The following is a 19412-nucleotide window of genomic DNA, read 5'->3' as shown; positions in this document are numbered from 1 at the left end:
GACCTTACTGAAGACATGTCTGTTGCAGTACACGATAACATCATTTACCTTACCAGGACTTCCATGTTTTAGTTTACTCATGCAGTGTATAAGCAGTTCTAAATGATGCTTATGAATAGTGTTGCCATGGATACATCACAATGAATGGAATATATAGAACTGTTGTATACATTTTACAAAAATGTAAGTAAACCTATTCATCACATAAAAAAAAGAAAAAAGAAAGTCCAACCATTTTTAAAAAGAAAAATCCCAATCCCACTTTTAATAAAAACACTCAATCGCATTTTCACCAGTGGCACAATATTGAACTCAATGCAAACTATCAGATGCCTGTAAGCTGAACACGATGGCTTCTCAATTCATTATAGCAAAAAAGCTCATGATATGTGCATAAATGTCATTCACAACATTGAACAATAAACAACTTTGACCTGAAATAAACGTTCCTGTTTTCATCTGGATGTGCGCTTGAAGATCTGCTACATGACGGTCTGCTCTAATGTTCCCATCATGTCAGAATTACAGTAATTATGATCTATGACACTGTTGTGTGGTCACATTTTTGTTGGAAATTGTAATTTGCAAGCTGGAAGTATTTTATAAAAGCTCTGGCATGCAAAAACAGAAGTTAACTTATGCATACACAACCAACCAAAAGTTTGTCGTCTCTCCTGCTCACCAAGGCTGCATTTATTTGATCAAAAATACAGTAAAATTGTGAAATATTATTACAATTGGAAATAGGTGTTTTCTATGTGAATATATTGTAAAATGTAATTTATTCCTATGATCAAAGCATGAATTTTCAGCATCATTACTCCAATCTTCAGTGTCACATGATCCTTCAGAAATCACTCTATGATTGTGCTGCTTCATATTTGCGTGGAAAATATGATGCATTTATTTTTTTCAGGATTTAATGTGTCCTTGCTGAATAAAAACATACTGACCACAAACATTTGAACGGTGTGTGTACATTTGATGTGCCATTTTATTACAGCTCATGATACCTGGTGTATTTCATATATTTTTTAAAAGAATAAATAACGAGGTGAATTAATGTTGTATTATTTTTCTGTCAGTCTCAACAGAACTGCTGAATGAAGGATCCGTTGTGTGCTGTGAGTGAGTGTTGCCATAGAAACAAACAAAAAACAACAGTTATTCTGCCATGACGGTCAAGAGAAAATCTTTGATCAAAGGAAATGATTCTGGCCGACCTGAAGATCAAACGACCGCGTGTAGCAACAAATGCCGAAGGGGGTTCGATTCAAATAAAAGGAGTGTCTTTGTAATGAAGACAAAAGCCAAACACGTTTTTCCATTCTGCCACGAACCGGAAAAACTCGGGGAATTCCTTTTCGTAATGTCATGTGAGGGCTTGTATTTGTATGAACAGTCATAACCTGTGTCATGTTCCCAGAACGTCCCGGAGACAGGTGCTTTTGCTGTCTGTGTGGGACTTTCCTTCACTTCTAGACCTCGGGAAGCAATCCAAAGAGTGCCTTAGGGGAGTCTCTAGGGTCCATAACCTTTCACCATATCTCCAGGACTCATCTCCAGACTGAGTGCGTGTGGCCGGTGCGGGCAGTCGTAGCCAATCGTCGAGTCGCCCGGATCGGCTTCATCAAGGTCATTACCCCTGTACAGACTTTCACTGTTCGAGTCTTTGCTTCGCCCATCCTCGTCACCGGAGTTCGGCTCCTCATCGCTGCACATCTTTAATAACGTGGTGTGCTCTTTGGGTTCGATGTGCAGGTCAATGGCCACAGCCTCCGGGTGAAGTTTCAGCGGTTCCCACAGGTGTGGTTGTGTTGGCTTGAAAACCTACCAAACCAGAAGGAGACCAGTTACAGTCACTGTGCAGCCCTGTGTGGGAATGCTGCCGGGCAACAAGTTCACACCAAAGACATAAGGACTAATCTGACTAAAAACAGACTAATTAAAGGGATAGTTCACCTAAAAAAGATGTTTGGGAGAACATTGGGAAGCAACCTACATTGGACCCCATTGAGTTCTGTCGTAAGGACATAAAAACACACAAAAAATGTTTCTTCCTCACAGGAAGTCACGTGAGGTCGAGTAAATGATGACAAAAATAAAAAAAAATTGGGTGAACCATCCCTTTAAATCAAAGATGCGTGTGGTTTACTAGCTCAGGTTTGCCATATTGCAATGGAGATTAGTGGGGTGGAGTGGGATTGGGATTGGGGGTGGGGTGGGGTGGGGTGGGGTGGGATTGGGGGTGGGGTGGGGTGGGGGTGGGGGGGGGGGGGGTAGCATCATTTATATACTTACTAGTACTTAGTAATTTTTTTAAATAGCTTTTATTTTTATATTTTCAGTTTTCATTAGAATTTTAGTAGTTTGGCTATAGTTTCACAAACAGATTAGCATGATCTGCTATATTTGATTTGAACTTATTTTATATCAGTTAGTTGCTAAGGCAACATGTCTAGTTTTAATATATAATAATATTTTATTATAGTGTTTATTTGTATATTTTCAGTTTTCAATTAATTTGAGTCATTTTGTTATGCCCTATTTATATTTTATTAGCTTTATTGTATTTCTATTTAGTTTTAATTTGTTTTATTTTATTTTAAGTAAATTTAGTACTTTAGCTTATTTTATTTCAGTTAGTTGCCAAGTCGTTTTCTTAATTTTAAGTTACATTTTTCATAAAATGTTTATATTTTACCTAAACTCTATTTAAATTACCAATTTTTTTTATCTTTTTTCTCTTTTGTATCTTTTTATATTTCTATTTAACTTTAATTTATTTTCATTTAAGTTTTAGTCATTTTAGTACCTCAACTTAAAACTTTATTTCAACATTTCTCATTAAATTTTTTCATCTAACATTTATACTTTATTTGATTTCAGATTTTTTTATCTTATCAAAAAAAAAAAAAAAAAAACTTTAATAGTTTTAGTTCAAGTTAATAATAACAACAACGCTGATGTTGATCGGTTGCTTGTTTATAGTCGTCTGGAATATTAGACCGATAGTAGTCAACTTTATATCCATTCTTTATCAATTTTACACAAAATGTACAAATTATACAGTCAACATTCAGAATTACAACTTTATTTTGACCGCTTCACTATCACTTTACTGTGCTTTAAAACTTCTGCCTTGATTTTTTAACTGACACGTCCAAATTTGTAAAGTCTGAACATTCATTTCGTCATTATTTATGTCTTTTAATGTCTTGCATAAACTGGATTGTGCAGCAGTGATGTTAATACACAGATAAAGGATAATTATCAAAAAAAAGATTATGATTTTGTGAAAATTGTTTGTGCAACTATTCTTACACAATTTGGTGTATTCAATTTAACCCAGTAATTACGTGAGAATGTTTTACTGAACAATTTACACATAAATATTGAGAACAGGTCAAACAGCAACTTACCAATAACTTGGGAAACGCAGTGATAGATTTCTTCTTAATTTCCGAGTAGCATTTCGTCACTATGAGCATAATGATGCCGGTTATGAAAAGCAACGATAAGACGACTCCCAGCACTGCATACAGGTACACGGTGAACGATGCATCTGTGTGGAAGAACCAAAACATCATCCTCAGCTGTGCATCTATTTATTGTTGGGTTTGTCTATCTTTTAATATTGCTGGGTTTCGGTTTCATGTGCATGTCTATTTTTCGCAAGGAAAAAAATAATACTTTTTTGAAAATTTTTTTTTTTTTTTATTGCAAATTTTAACAAACATAAGCTACAAAAACAGACAAACTTTCAGACAATAAACATGAAAAATTATATAAAGGAGCCTATTTAACTTATTGAAAAGGATTTGCCAAGAAATGTAAAAGAAAGAAAAGTGACAAATAAAATGAGTAAAAACATATTATGAAAGAATATTAAACATGTCACAAATTCTAGATGTTTTTATAAGGAAAAAACGTACTTATAAACATTTAAATTGCACATAAGACTACTACAACTCTTTTTTTTTAATATAAACATTTAAGCAGTTTAAACAGTTGATAAAAACGTATTTTCGTGATGGATTTATACAAAGATATTAAATATCGAGGAACAGGTTATATAATATAGTGCATATATTTAGCAAAATGCTCCTCTATAGAGTTAATGTTTCTAGCTGTCTATCAAGCTTTTCTGAAATGTGACGTTACGTGACATTGTTTACGAGCTGATTTATTGACGTTGATTTATTGAAGTGATTACGTGAGACATGAAACATGTACTGAATCCTTCAACATAGGCCTATACCTTCTGATGTTCATTCTTGTTTATTTGGTGCTATAACTAGTAGTAAAGCAGAAGAGATGATCGGTTCACGTGCAGCTGCAGCGATCTGTCACGCCACATTAAAAAACGGCATTTATTGTTTGAATTTCATAATAAAAAATTGACAAAATTTGAAAGCTGGGCCTCTGCTTAGTATCAAAAGTAACAAAGCTCAAAGCTTAATGTGATTTATTGGATAAGTGATAATGTTTTGTTTACGTATCACCTGAAAACAGCATAGACTAAAAATCAATTCTTGGGATTTAAGGATCAAAATCGGTTTACAAAAATGAGAATCGATTAAAATCCAGAAAACTATATTTATTGAATACTTTGAAATAATAGTAGTCAACATAGATATGAACTAATAAAATATATGTAAATGAAAAACTCTTGTATCTGTCTATATTTCAAGCACTGTTTACATGGATGCTGCGTTTCTTCTATTATCTGCTGTTGAAATGAGTGGAAGTTTGTTCGGTTTACTTACAGATTCTTATGTCTCCTGTGAAACAGCTGTTTCTTAGATTGAGTTTTCTGCCCCATGCGATTTTTCCAGTCAGATTGACGCAGTAAACTCCTGTGTGCTCGGAAAACTCAATGGACGTCTCGCATGTTTTAGCCTTCGCATCACAGGTTGTATTATTGACACGCTGCGGGAAAATAAAACAAACAATTCACTGAGACTGTAAAGATATTCACAGGAATAGTTGAATATATTCACTCGCACAGGATTGACAAGACGCGTTTGGATGCGTTCAAACTAAGTTTTAAATTAGAGTAATTAAAAGAACAATTCACACAAAAAAATGTGTATTTAAATGTATTAACTGTATCTGACTATCGTTAAAAGGTTTTTAAGGAAATTAATACTTTTATTCAGAATGGATGCATTAAATTGATCAAAAGTGACAGTAAAGATATTCTGTTCTCAAAGGATACTGGAAAAATTTATCAATATTAATAATTAGCAGCACAAATGTTTTTAACATTGATAACAGTAATAAATGTTTCTTGAGCATCAGATCATCATATTAGAGTGATTTCTGAAGGATCATGTGACACTGAAGACTGGAGTAGTGCTGAAAATTCAGCTTTGATCACAGGAATAAATTACATTTCACAATATATTCACATAGAAATCTGCTTAAAACATAAAAAAATCTTACTTTTTAAATAGTAGTGCACATAAATAGCTTTCTTTTTTGAGTGTGAACTATTCCTGTGAGTGGACAGAAGAGTGAATGTTACTAGGGATGCACCGATATGAAAATTTAGGACGATACCGATAACCGAAATTTCTTTATATTTGAAAGCCGATAACCGATATATTGGTAAATGTTAATCCAAATTTTTATGTAATTTTTGAGACAGTGCGCATCTGAAGTGTCTCAGCGGAAGGAAATAAACGGCTTTAATATATCAGACAAATTTTCTTATCGGGCCAATAACGATAACATGAACATATATCGACCGATACCGATATATCATGCATGCCTAAATGTTACCTCTTCCGTTTCAACAGTGTATTCCAGATCATCTTGACTATTGAGGTTCCTCAGAGCCGGCGTGTTTCTGTACAGTTCCAGAGGGTTGATGAACTGGATGTGAAGCTTGCCGTCTTTGGGAGAAAGGTCAACCTCAGGAAAATCCAAATAACCTGAAGGCACAATAGTACTGTTAGATCATACTGCATGTGTTTGTTATATGATAGATTATATTTCAGAGTTCAACCAATAATACAGGCTAAACATACACTTGATTTTAGCAGTGGTGGCTTGTTCATGGAAGCTGAAAATGTTGGATTCGCATGAATCTGACTTCTGTCCTCCCCGCACGGCAGTCACAATGACATAGTAGACATTGGTTCGTGATGGAACCAGCATACTGGATATGTTTAAACTTAGATTAGGTGTGGTAGAATTTTTCCTGGAACACAAATAAATAATAACAGTAACGTTAAGCTGACAAAACTACAAATGAACAGCCTTATGGGTTGACTAATACTTCAGCAGTCATTAAATCAAGTTCAAATTAACATTTAAAGACTATAAAAGGCTCTTAGTTGCTGTGAAAGAATGAAGCTGTTGCCATGGCGGGGTTTTTATTCAGATCGTATACCTTTTATCGTGATCTTGCACCTCCACAAAGAAGTGTACGTCCTGACTGAGATCTGGATATTCCCATCGCACTTCAACTCCATAGTTGTCACACTGTATGGACACGTTGACAGGAGGAGACGGCCGACTCACGGCTAAAAGAGAGTTAAACATATTAGAGTCTGACCACCTGATTTTCATGCATGTTACATTTCTTATTATGACAAATGGAACAATGCTCAGAATTCCTATTCAGAGTAGGGACAACATCCTATGAATACTGTCACATATGTGGGTAAAATTTCTGAAAAAATAAGGATTCATTTTTTGTGTGTGTAAAAGTACAGTTATTTAGTCCGTTCGCAAAGACCCGCCCCCTTTAGTTACTGTTGCTATGTCTGACAAGCCATGTCGCTCTCACGCCACACAACATGTTCTCACGCAGTGAAAAATACATTGCGGACTGAAGAGGAAACTGACAACGCGTCGACAGACAGGACAGAGCTGGTTACTTTTGATATGAAACAAAGTATCAACTTTCAAATTTTGTAATTTTTTAACGAAATTTAACCAATAAATACCGTTTTGTGTCTCTTTAATGTGTCGTGACAGATCGCTCATTTAAAGCTGCTCGTGAACCGATCATCTCTTCCTTCTAGTTAATGTATAGCATCAAATAAACATGAATGAACATCAGAAGGAATGTTGTTTCAACCGTGGAAATACATCAGTACACACCGCTTTTCAAGTTCAAATCCTCCAATGTTAATCTACTAACTCTCCTGACTGCTTTGTCTACTGGAAAAATGGTGGATTCGGCAGATTATGATTGGTCAGATCGCCTGTCAATCAAACTCCCTGCGAAGGGTCAATTGTCTATGAAGTATAAATAATGGTAGTATTTGTTTTACTGAATAAATATACACTACCATTCAAAAGTATGGGGTTGGTACAGTAAAAAAATAAAAATAAAATAAAATACGCAGTAAAAACAGTAATATTATGAAACAATTTTCAGCATCATTACTCCAGTCTTCAGTGTCACATGATCCTTCAGAAATTATAACAGGATGATTTGATGCCCAAGAAACATTTATTATTATTAATGATTAACATTAAATTAAAAAAATCCTTTGTAACATTATAAATGTCTTTACTGTCACTTTAATGCGTCCTTGCTAAATAAAACTGTTAATTTGTCTAAAAAAAAAACTTTTGAATGGTAGTTTTTTATCTAATTATTTTTGTCCATAAAAATATTCTTTTCATTATTGTTTTACAGTAGCCTATGATTTCTGAATAAAATTTCTCTTTTGAATTGATGGGAAATGTACTTAATTTTCATGAAAATAATGCTGGAATAACAACAAAATTTAATAGTCTTAAAACAGGCTTAATTAACTAAAATATAATTCTTTTTTTCTTCTTCTTCTTTTTTAAAAAAAAAACGTAAACAGCCACTGTTTCATTTCTGTTGTATTGTTTCAGACTAGTTTGAACAAGTCTTTACAGGTTCCACGTCCCCAGTTGACCTTTCCCAGCTCTCTTCAGGGTCTCATGATAAACCGTCAGACCTCTTCCCGCTGGCTCTACAAGCTAAACACCCACACGCTCACACTTGCTGTATGCTATTAGATGCCATTCAGTTTGACACGCACACTATTATTCCCGTCAATCAGGCCAGTTTCTGCCTGCTGCATGTGTGTGTGTGTGATGTTAAAATCATATCCAGTCTTTCATATATCTCAAATGCCTTCAGATGTGTTTTAAAAGCCTATAAAGTCATTCGATTGTTGTAATGTGACATTTTTATGAGTATTTAGCATTGAAAAAAATGCGGGGCAGCCGTTTTATTCTCCTGACTTGGTTTGCCCTCATATTTTTCTCCTCACTCTTAATTTGTCTTTTATGTCAGATACAAGTTATGAAATGAGAACAAAGAAAAATGAAATGGAGTAAAGATGCTGAAAATTCAGCTTTGCATCCCAGAAATAAATTACATTTTACAATATATTCACATAGAAAACAGTTATTTTAAATTGCAATAATATTTCACATTTTTACAGTTTTCACAGTATTTTTGAAAGCAGAAGCGAGCAGAAGAGATTCTTTCAAAAACATCTTAAAATTTAAAATGTATCTATCGGATACATACCCAGATAGCACACGTACATCACGGAGACGTCTATTTGATGTGCGTGTTTACATCTGGAAGACGTATTTTTTAGGGTGTTTGCTCATTTGCAATACGTTTATAGGACGTTTCCTGTCAGATGTCAAATAGACGTTTAGAAGATGTCTTTAAGATGTAATGATTTAGAATGTATGTTAAACTGACATCTTAAAGATGTCTATCAGATGTTAGTAAACAGCAGATGCTTTCCAGATGAAGTGATCTTTAACAGACTTCTTGCAGACGTACGTGTGAATGAGGAGATATTTTGCTAAATAAAATGTCAGAAGAATTGCGTGAGAACTTGATTATATCTCGTTCTGTCTGTATCATCTCAGTGAGCGTTTATAAGGGTTTACGCATGCGCAAAGGTGAATATAGCGTTTTCCGACATTTCAGTGTGGATGGGAAACTTTTGGAAAACGCTAGTGTGGACGGAGAGCGTTTTTAAACGAAAACGCCGTTTTCAAATCTATCCGGATTAATGTAGACGTGGCCTGAGTGTGGACAAAGCCTTGATCAGCCTTATGCAGTCACTTGTCACATGTGGTGCTTTTATTTTTGGGTGTAATGACACTCTCAAACATGTTTTCCCAGTTTTGACAATTGAACAATAACCATGACTAGCCGTTCCATCACTGAGAAGAAAATGTGACGAGAACACAATCACGCACACATCCGCCCACTTCTCTCATCGCTGACATTATTTTCTGAGAAATCACAGATTAGAACAAGATCCCTGGTGTCAATCAGTCTGTGTTAATGCCCTTTTCATAAGAAAGACTTCAACTTCCTTAAAACTGCCAGCACTTCTGAGAACTCTACAAGCTCCCACCCAAAACATCTCACATTACATCATTGCAAAACGTGTTTTACTTCCGGGACCAAGCTTTTTTTATTTACTTTTTTTTTTTTTATTGAGTTGAAATTGGGTTCAAATTGAGTCATGACTGAAATCAGATCTATTTGTGTAGCATTTACTCAATCTAAATGGAGGCTTACCTGCAACTTCTAATCAGATTCATTTATCGAGTATAATCAGGTTTATTTGCAAGTCAGCTATTATATGCTTGACCTTTTACCTGTTTTATGGATTTAGTTCATGTGTAGAGTACAGTCTGTCATGACTGTACACTCTTAAAAAAAAGGGTTCCTCGAGGTTCTAGAACCCTGGGGTTCAGTACTTGGCCAATAGAACCTTTTACCAAAAAAATGGTTCTATGTAGAACTCTTGCATAGCAAAGAACCATTTTTTATTAAAATGGTTCTATAATTCATGTTTTATGACTGAAGTGTAAACTAAAGATTACACAACACATTCACAAAGCTTTTTGAGTCAAGACCCATGAGAATGACTGCTGTAGTCAAAAACAAGAGTAAACAAATATTAATATGAGCTGTACATTAGCATGAAACTTATATTTCCTAATATATTATAGTTTAACTTTTTGACAAATCATTTTGTGAAGAAAAAAATAAACTAACCAGGAGTTTTCTTTATTTTGTATACCATATTGTGATGGTTTTAATCTATCGAAGGGAACATTAAAAACAAATAATCGTAAAAATGCTCCCTGGTGGCGTACATGCGTTGCGTTCTGGATTGTTTATATTTTCTTATTTAATAATAACTCGTTTAATAATAAAGAACCCTTAAATGGTTCTATTTAGAACCATCTAACTTGGATTCAAAGAACCATTTGGGGTTCTTTTTATGGAACCCTTTTAAATGGTTCTATATAGAACCATTTTGGAGTTCCATATATGAAGCGGGTGATAGAACCATTTCTGGTTCTAAATAGAACCATTTCTTTTAAGAGTGTACTTCAGGCCAGATGTCTCATTTTTAATCATGCATTACAGGAATGTGTGAAATGTTAAAATGTGAATGACAGGACTGACAGTAAAGAGAGAAAGGTTTGCGTCCCTCTCGGATGAGTTTTTGCGTTTGGGATTAATCTCAAGTGTGAGTGCAATAAAACAAATAGCACCAGCCCCAGCCCTTTGGACCACATAAAACCATGCTCTTATTCTTATCATGTTAAGCAACACTGTAAAAAAAAAGCTCCAAGAGCAAAGACCTTTAGAAATCCAGATATGATAAGATTCATTATGGGTTTTTCCAATGGATGATTCATATTCATTCCATTTAAAGGCAACTGGAAGAAAACATATAATGTCACTGTAAAAAATTATATGATCAATAAGTTGTATGTTTTTACATTGCTTTAACTCATCAAAATAAGTTAAGTAATTTTCCTTTTTTTTTTTTTTATAAGTTATACAAGATTCAACTCGGGTTTTTTTAAAGTCAGTTAATGCAGTTTAAGTTGAAATGACTTAAAAATCCAAGTTGATTGTACTTAAAAGTTAAAGGCAGCAACTTTTTTTCACAGTGGGTTTAGTGATTAGAATATGTTTGAATATAGCCTACATAATACATTTGGAATTCACTTTTATCCAAAGTAACTTTCACTGCAAATGTATATCAGTCCTTGCATCGTCTGGGAATCGAACCCATTGACCTTTGAACTAATTTAAAGTAAAATAAAGATTTCTAATATTTTACGGCTAAATATTTTTAAAAGTAAATAATAAATGTAGCCTATTCAGTATTTATTATTAAAATGTAATAAATAATAACACTTCAAGCTAATACATAATAATATTATATTAATACGATACTAATAAAATAAAATCCTCTTACCCTCTGAGGTGGATTTCTGGATTAATATAAAGATGACACTGATATAGATCTGTATCCGCATTATTGCCAGCGAGTTTTAATCCAGTATTCACATATTATATCTTCGAATAAAAAAAAAAGCTAATCCTGTCGAAATGATTGTTCTTCAAGTGTAGTAAACCCCATTTTCGGTAAAATGAGAATAATTTCAGAGCGATATGAGACAGTGACGAAGCGCGTGCGGTTCCAACGAAACGTCGTTGCTTCTTCAGGGAAATGACGTGCGTGTGTGTGTGTGTTGCGCTCACTCCCTCGGGCACGACAAAGGTGTTTACAGGTATCTACAGGTAACTCACTTACTCACTCCACGGAGCTTGTCACTTGTTAAGGCTTGACTCGAGCGCTACTGAATTCATTACAGTAATTAATGAGAATAATTTCGACAGAATAGAGCGGGTTCATTCATAAATAATAATTTTAAAAGTGTAAATGTAGCTTATGTGGGATGGGATCAGATTTCATCTCTCGGTTTAAAAGAGATGGTGCCCTCTAATGTTATACAACTAGGCCTACATTACATTAGGTTACATGTGAGACACACAGTCACTGTCAAATGACTCTACTTCACTGATTTATAGTGCCTGTTCTCTGGGAGTGAGAACGATTATTTTGGCTACTTGGATCTGTGTGTTATTGGTTTCTCAATTAAAATGCTGTTGCGCCAAAATGTGTGTTTTTATGGAAGATTGCAGTAATTATTACAAGGCTTTATACGTGATTATTTTTTTAAATTCATGTTCCCTTGTAATTTTTAATCAAAGACATCTCTTTACTGGGGCGACCTGTCACTCATATGAGATCGACCAATAGCAAACCAACAACCATCCAATCATCCAATCAATTCCTCATGGACAAAATCAAGTCCCGCCCTACATTTGTTCTAGTTTGAGAATCTTTTTCTTTCTTTCTTTCTTTCTCTAATATCGTCTCTCTTTTTATATTTCTTATTAAGAAATGCTTTATTTAGTAACAAATAACACAAAACTTAAATACAAAATAACAAAAGAGCAAGAAAATCTGTAAAATTATTGTAAAATATTTAATAATAATACAAAATAAATAAATTAAATAAATAAACAAAATTGAAGAAATATATATAGGGGTATTGAAATCAAATCCATATCTCTAATTACAAAATAAACACAAAGGTCCTTAAAAATCTGCAATAATCTATAGTTTTTTTTTTTTTTTGCCTTGGTGGTCCTTCACCCTTCAATGCTTTAAGATACTGACAAAGCTCAAACTTGAATCGTACAAAATTGTATTTTTTGACCTCGAGAAGCCGTTTCACTCGAATATAGGCTATAGGCCTACGCCATAATGTGGAAGAAAAGACTATTGCAACTTCCGTTCCATGCCGACTTTAAGTCACTCTTAAAAATGCATCAACATGTACCAATTGGCAAACATTTGATTGCAAACACTGTTATAAAATGTTGATAAATATCCAAGAAATGATGTTGAGAACAGGATCAGGATGTGGTTCTAAACTGTTGTCGTCCTCATGAAGCAACATCAATGTCAGCTCAATATCAGCACTGAACACAAGGCTCCTACTTTAACCTGTAATATCGCCTGGCGTTCATGAGAGCTGTACATCAGGCATGGAGAGAGATTACTCTGGAGCGAGTGACCCTTCCCCTCTGGATTTAAAGTTTTCTGCGTCACTTATATAATACATAAGAGCTGGATCTGAAACAGGCTAAAACTGAGCAGAAAATCACTTGAAGGTGATTTTGTGTGCATGCGGGGGTGTTTTTTTTAAATATATATATAATTTTTAAATGACTTAACGTTAAAAAGTTTGGGTCGGTAAGATTTTTACAACTTTGTGAAAGTAGTGTTCACCAAGGCTGCATTTATTTGATCAAAAACACAGTAAAAACAGTAATATTGTGAAATATTACTGTTTTATATTTGAATATATTTTAAAATATAATTTATTCCTGTGATCAAAGCTGAATTTTCAGCATCATTACTCCAGTCTTCAGTGTCACATGATCCTTCAGAAATCACTCTAATATGATGATTTGCTGCTCGAGAAATATTTCTGATTATTAATGTTAAAAACAGTTGTGCTGCTTCATATTTTTGTGGAAACTGTGACATACACTCAGAAAAAAAGGTACAAAAGCTGTCACTGGGACAGTACCCTTCAAAGGGGTTCTAATATGTAGGCTACCATACTAATATGTACACTTTTGGTACCAATATGTACTTTTGAGGGACTAATATGCACGCTATAGGTGTACCTTTTGAAAAGGCACCGCCACAGTGACAGCTTTTGTACCTTTTTTTCTGAGAGTGTATTTCATATTTCAGCATTCTTTGATGAATATAGAAAGTTCAAAAGAACAGCATTTATTTGAAACAGAAATCTTTTGTAATGTCTTTACTGTCACTTTTGATCAATTGAATGTGTCCTTGCTGAAAAAAAAAGTATTAATTTCTTTAAAAACATCTTAAAGATCATTTCAGGCATCAACAGTGCAACGACAGTGACAACACAATGAGTAAGATTGTCAGTCATCTCTTTCTGTTTCTTCTTGCGAGGGTTTCGTCTTAATCCCAGACAGTAACATGTGTCGGCCCAGACCCGGCCCACATCTGTACGTGTGGATTCAATGCGTTGCATACCAGATGGGCCGGATCTGGGCCGATATGTTGCTGTCTGGGATTAAGACGAAACCCTAAGTGTCACTACATCGAACACACATAAACACTCGCAAGAAGAAACAGAAAGAGGTGAGTTAAGCCTCTTAAAGGATTACAGCTGCTGTGCTTTGTGGAAGCAGATGTGGAGCGAGTGATCACTGAACAAACAAGGTGACGTGCATTAGGAGACACTCATGTGACTGGATGTTTATGATTAAAGTGTGTTGTTTTTGTGCCAATACTGTCACTAAACGCCATTGGGTGAGGCAAATACAATAGATTTTAATTTGCCACTTCATCTCATATGTATACACAGACGCAGAGTTTTCAAACTATTTACTTCTTTATTAACTGAGTGCACCTTTATAAATAGGCTATAACTGTGAAGTATCAGGTAAATATCAGGTAAAGACTTGAGGACACTCCATACAAGGGTTTTTATTTGTACTCTTTCACATTTAAGTACACAAAATACATTTTTTACTTTCCTCTCTAATAGCTGAAACACGCACTCCGCCCCATTTACTTACTATAATACCCTTACAGAAAAGCCATTACAGATCTTCAAATAGCTGCAATATGTTGAGAGCTCAGCGGTTGGTCTAACCTCCAGCAGAAACATGGGTCAAGGGCACATAAATACACACAACGCTAAATCATCAAATCCCTGGCAAATGTCTCCATCCTCCCTTAATGCCCTTCATATAAGCATCACACACCATAAAGGTTGTTGTTTTTCCGCAGTGTTACAATAGAAGAACCATTGTTGCTTCCCCAAGAACCGTTTAGTGGACATTGTAAAAAAAATTTTTTTTGCAAAATTGTGGAAACTGACAATTAGGCCTTTACATATTGACTTCCAAATATTTTTCCATGCAAAAAGATGCATTGTAGCCTACTAATCATAGCCTCAATCCATCCTAAGTGTATGGCATTCTTCTTTCAGTCAAATACAATCGGAGTAAAAAAAAAAAAAAAAAAAAATTAAAAATAATTTTATGACAAACATGGGTCAATGACATATAAGGATTTTCAACAGGCCAATTTGAAAATACCCCCCCAAAAAAATAATACCTGTTGCAATTGGTCAAACATTAAGGATGTTGTGTACACCTAAATTCATTTTTTTTTTTTTTTGATTTTAGTGTTTTTTTTATCTAGATGAATTGTCCGTAGCCTTAAAAAATGTCATGTGGTGCGACCATGATTTATCTTAAAATTAATTAATTTCCTTAACATGCTTAAACATTTTTTTTACAAGTTCTTGGTAATAAGTGTTTAGAAACCAAGTATTTGCATTTCTTTTGAATTTTTGTAAATAATGATCTAATTTTTTGTTCTATAATTTACGAGTTGCCTTCTTAAATCTAGTTAACAGACTTGTTTTTCCTGTAAATCACATAAAACTGATAGAAATTTAAAAAAATATATAATTTACTAAAGCATACTGTATCAGTGATTCATATTTCAGCCACAGAAATAAGATATTTTATTTTAAATTTAATACAGTGATTGCTTTTATTGGTGGCACCACATGATAAGTGGTCGCTCCAAATGACACGAAGACCTTAGTTAAAAATCTATTTAAAGAGATCAATGAACAATACATTTTATACAAAAAAAATAGATTTAAACCAGATTTTATACAAATTTCACAGAATTTTCCTGAACATAAACATTTAATAAACTTTTTTTTAATAAAAATCACATCACAAACACAAGAGCACCATTTAATTTAACTTGACTTAGAATTTCTTTCTAACAAATAATAATGTTATAGATATAAATTATTTCATAAAAGTATTGTATACAGTTAACATCTGGGGTCAATAGTTTTATAAAAATAATTAATAATTGTATTAATCAAGGACACATTCAGTGTCACATTCAAGCGCAGGCTATAATGTTACGAAGGATTCTATTTCAAATAAATGCTGTTCTTTTGAACTTTCTATTCATCAAATAATCTTGACATATAAAATGTATTACAGTTTCCACAAAAATATGAACATTGATAATAATCAGAAATGTTTCTTGAGCAGCAAATCATTAGTGACCCTAGATCACAAAACCAGTCACAAGTCGCACAGGGTATTTGTGGCAATAGCCAACAATACATTCTATGGGTCAAAATTATCGATTTTTCTTTTATTCCAAAAATCACTAGGATATTAAATAAAGATGTTTTATATTTTGTAAATGTCCTACCATAAATTTATAAACATTTATTTTTGTGAGTGAATATAGCAATATCGCAAACATAAATGGACAACTTTAAAGGCGATTTTCTCAATGTTTCGATTTTGTAGCACCCTCAGATGGCAGATTTTCAGTTGTATCGGCCAAATATTGTTCTATCTTAACAAATCATACATCAATAGAAAGCTTATTTATTCAGCTTTCATATGATGTATAAATCTCAATTTAAAAAAATTGACCCATATGACATTGACCCATTGAGTGGTTTTGTGGTCTAAGGGTACATATTAGAATGATTTCTGAAGGATCATGTGACACTGAAGACTGGAGTAATGATGCTGAAAATTCAGCTTTGATCACAGGAATAAATTACAGTTTACTATATATTCACATATAAAACAGATATTTTAAACTGTAATAATATTTCACTCTTCTCCTATCAAGGTACTCTGCTCTTGCTGCAGGGTCAGAATTTTTTCGTTTGGCAGTGGCATCTGGTAAAATAGATTAAAATAGTTTTAAATAAATAAATAGGGAATAATAAAATACACTACAAATAAATGCAGTATTACTAAACTGAAATTACATGCTTAAATATATATATATATTTTTTTTTTGTTGCATTTTTCTCATATTGTACAAAGAGTAAACATAAACTGTCTGAAATATATAAAAAAATATCCCAAATTGCATAAAAATCTATTCCAAATGATACTAAAGTAAATACTTTTTTATATAAACCGTCAATTGAATATAAAAGCATAAAACTGCCAATCTAGGACATATATCTATCATTGTTATCATCTAGCACCACATGATGTTTTGACACTTTAAATAACAAAAAAAATAACAAATAAGTAAAGGTTTTTGAAAAGTTAAAGTGAGTACATACATGGGAGAGGTACTACAAATATGCAGTATCTTTTTAGGCATTTAAACCCATTTTTGCCTGTAAAAATGCAATCGGACAGAAAATGTAGGCGTCACGTCATTGACCCACATATTACTGTATTACTAAGTGAACTCATTTATTATTACATTTTAGGCTACATATTTAGAATACGCTTTTGTCCAAAACTTACAAAAAAGGAACAAAGCAATTCGTCAAATATCAGTCATAATACAGGTTAGACAATAATAATCAAGTGCTAGGATTATCACAAATAAAAGATTTTGATGCATGTTATTCATATTAAATCGTATATCATACCTGTCAACATTTGGGTACCAAAATACGGGAGACCTGGGGGGGTTTCAGTTCAACCACATGCGGTGTCATCTATACATTACACACCCCATCGCCAAATCATAGAAAAAATCAGTTAAGACAGTTGTATTCATCTTAACAATACACAACAAATCAATATACAGAAAAACAGATTTCTAAAATAAGGTGTAGGCCACAAATTTGTGAGTATAGTTTGCAAAACTGAACAGGGGATGTTGTGTAATATTCAGTTACTGTATGAAACTGTTCCAGTGGGTGGAGTTTACTGGTACTGAATATTACTCATCACCTGTGTAGTCTACTCCATTAACTGGAACAGATTTTCACTGGAACTGAATATTACATCCAAATATTATGATGTAATCAATCTGCATATTGTTGTGTAACTTCACCTACTGGAACAGTATTTCACAATTTTTCACAGGAACTGAATATTACAAACAACTATGCGAAAGAACGATTTACAAAACAACGATTGCGAAAGCGTGCACTGATTATGAATTTGTTCACTGTTACCTTGTCCATAGTTTTTTTCTTTTCTTTTTTTTTTCTTTTTTTTTCTGTAGGCCTATAGTTCTACTTTGTTAATAAATTTTGCATTCTATTTGGGCTTTCTCGTGTGTCCCTATTTTTGTTGTGTCCCTTTTGAGCCACGGGGCGAAACGGGTAAGTTACGGATTAAAAAACCAAAGCAACTGCCCAGCAAACACAGAACGTTGGCACAACGTACCCAACCTTCTAACAACGTTTTAACAACATGGCCAAAAGGTTGCTATAACTACGTTGTGTGGTGAAGGTTGTTACAGCGTTGTCACAATGTTGACATTGAACCACCGTTCAGGGCCATTGCTTAAGGTTGTGCATACACTCTCAGAAAAAAAGGTACAAAAGCTGTCACTGTGGCAGTACCTTTTCAAAAGGTACACCTTTGTACCTAAAGAGTGCATTTAAGTCCCTCAAAGGTACATATTGGTACCAAACGTGTACATATTAGTACCTAAATGGTACATATTAGAACCCTTTTGAAGCTGTCCCAGTGACAGCTTTTGTACCTTTTTTCTGAGAGTGTAGGGTGTCTGGACAACCACTGGACGACATACATGTACTCGTCACTGCCGTGAAGCGCGAAAATCAGCCTTTTAAATTTCAACTGATCGTTGGGCCGTCTCTCATTCAAACACAACCTACAACTTCCTTGTCTAATGTGACATTTATTTGAACATCTTCTGGTCAGGTATGACAAATATTTAATAACTTTGATAACATAAAAATTACTTTAATGATGAGTAATTGATTTCAGCGCGTAGCCTAGGCGACTTGTTGCACGGTAGGCTAATGCTGTTTCCTGTTTTTTTTTTTTTTTTGTTTGTTTTTTTTTGGAAATGCACAGAGAAAAAACAATGTTTGTAACTGCTCGCACAACTTGTCATTCATTTGTCATCTCATTCGTTTCTTTGCTATATTTTCTCATGTCTGCTCATGCTAGTTAACGTTAATCCCTGTTTTGTTTTCTCACAAATGTATGACTTTTGGAAGTGCAATTTGATTAACTTACCATATGCAGTTGAATTAGGTAACCTTCTTTGTCATTTTTACTCTTCAAAGTGTACACTTGCAGATGTTGATTATAATGAATTTACTGTTAGGCCCATAAATAATAATAGGGATAAACAATATTTAAAAAGTATATAAACATATGACTAATTAAAAATTAACCACAAAACATGCTAAATGGGGGATATCTATATCTAGCATTAAAAAAAATGGCCAGAACGTCGTCTCTCATTTGCTGAATGTCACGCAACAACGTTGCTACAGCCCTGGCGCGTCTTACAATTCTACGTTGTTACAATGTTGCGAGCACGTAGATCGCGATGTTGCCATAGCAGAAATGCAACGTGCCACAGACGTTGCCACAACGCAAATGTGTTTGCTGGGAGGTGACTTCCCGGGCTCCGCATGCGCAACATGCGCTTGAGAAAAACCGTTGGAATGGAGAATTTAAATGCGAATGCGCGGGAGAACGAGCGGAG

General features: G+C 34.1%; 1 protein-coding gene and 1 long non-coding RNA gene across 2 annotated transcripts; both read right to left on the bottom strand.

The window, feature by feature from the left end:
• Nucleotides 1-174: 174 nt before the first annotated feature.
• ifngr1 (interferon gamma receptor 1) lies at nucleotides 175-11530 on the bottom strand. The gene is made up of 7 exons (XM_084401931.1): nucleotides 11259-11530; nucleotides 6401-6533; nucleotides 6036-6208; nucleotides 5788-5939; nucleotides 4770-4932; nucleotides 3423-3565; nucleotides 175-1830 (listed from the first exon to the last, which is right to left on the bottom strand). Exons 1-7 carry the CDS (start codon nucleotides 11317-11319, stop codon nucleotides 1522-1524), a joined length of 1134 nt encoding a protein of 377 aa, XP_084258057.1. The 5' UTR covers nucleotides 11320-11530; the 3' UTR covers nucleotides 175-1521.
• LOC311285318 lies at nucleotides 7694-10802 on the bottom strand. The gene is made up of 3 exons (XR_014626339.1): nucleotides 10377-10802; nucleotides 8547-9685; nucleotides 7694-8236 (listed from the first exon to the last, which is right to left on the bottom strand). It is a non-coding gene; the product is annotated as an uncharacterized lncRNA (long non-coding RNA).
• Nucleotides 11531-19412: the final 7882 nt, after the last annotated feature.

Source organism: Rutilus rutilus (assembly GCF_951802725.1).
Source record: "Rutilus rutilus genome assembly, chromosome: 2".
Taxonomy (NCBI): Eukaryota; Metazoa; Chordata; class Actinopteri; order Cypriniformes; family Leuciscidae; genus Rutilus; species Rutilus rutilus.
This window is presented reverse-complemented; position numbering and strand designations above follow the sequence as displayed.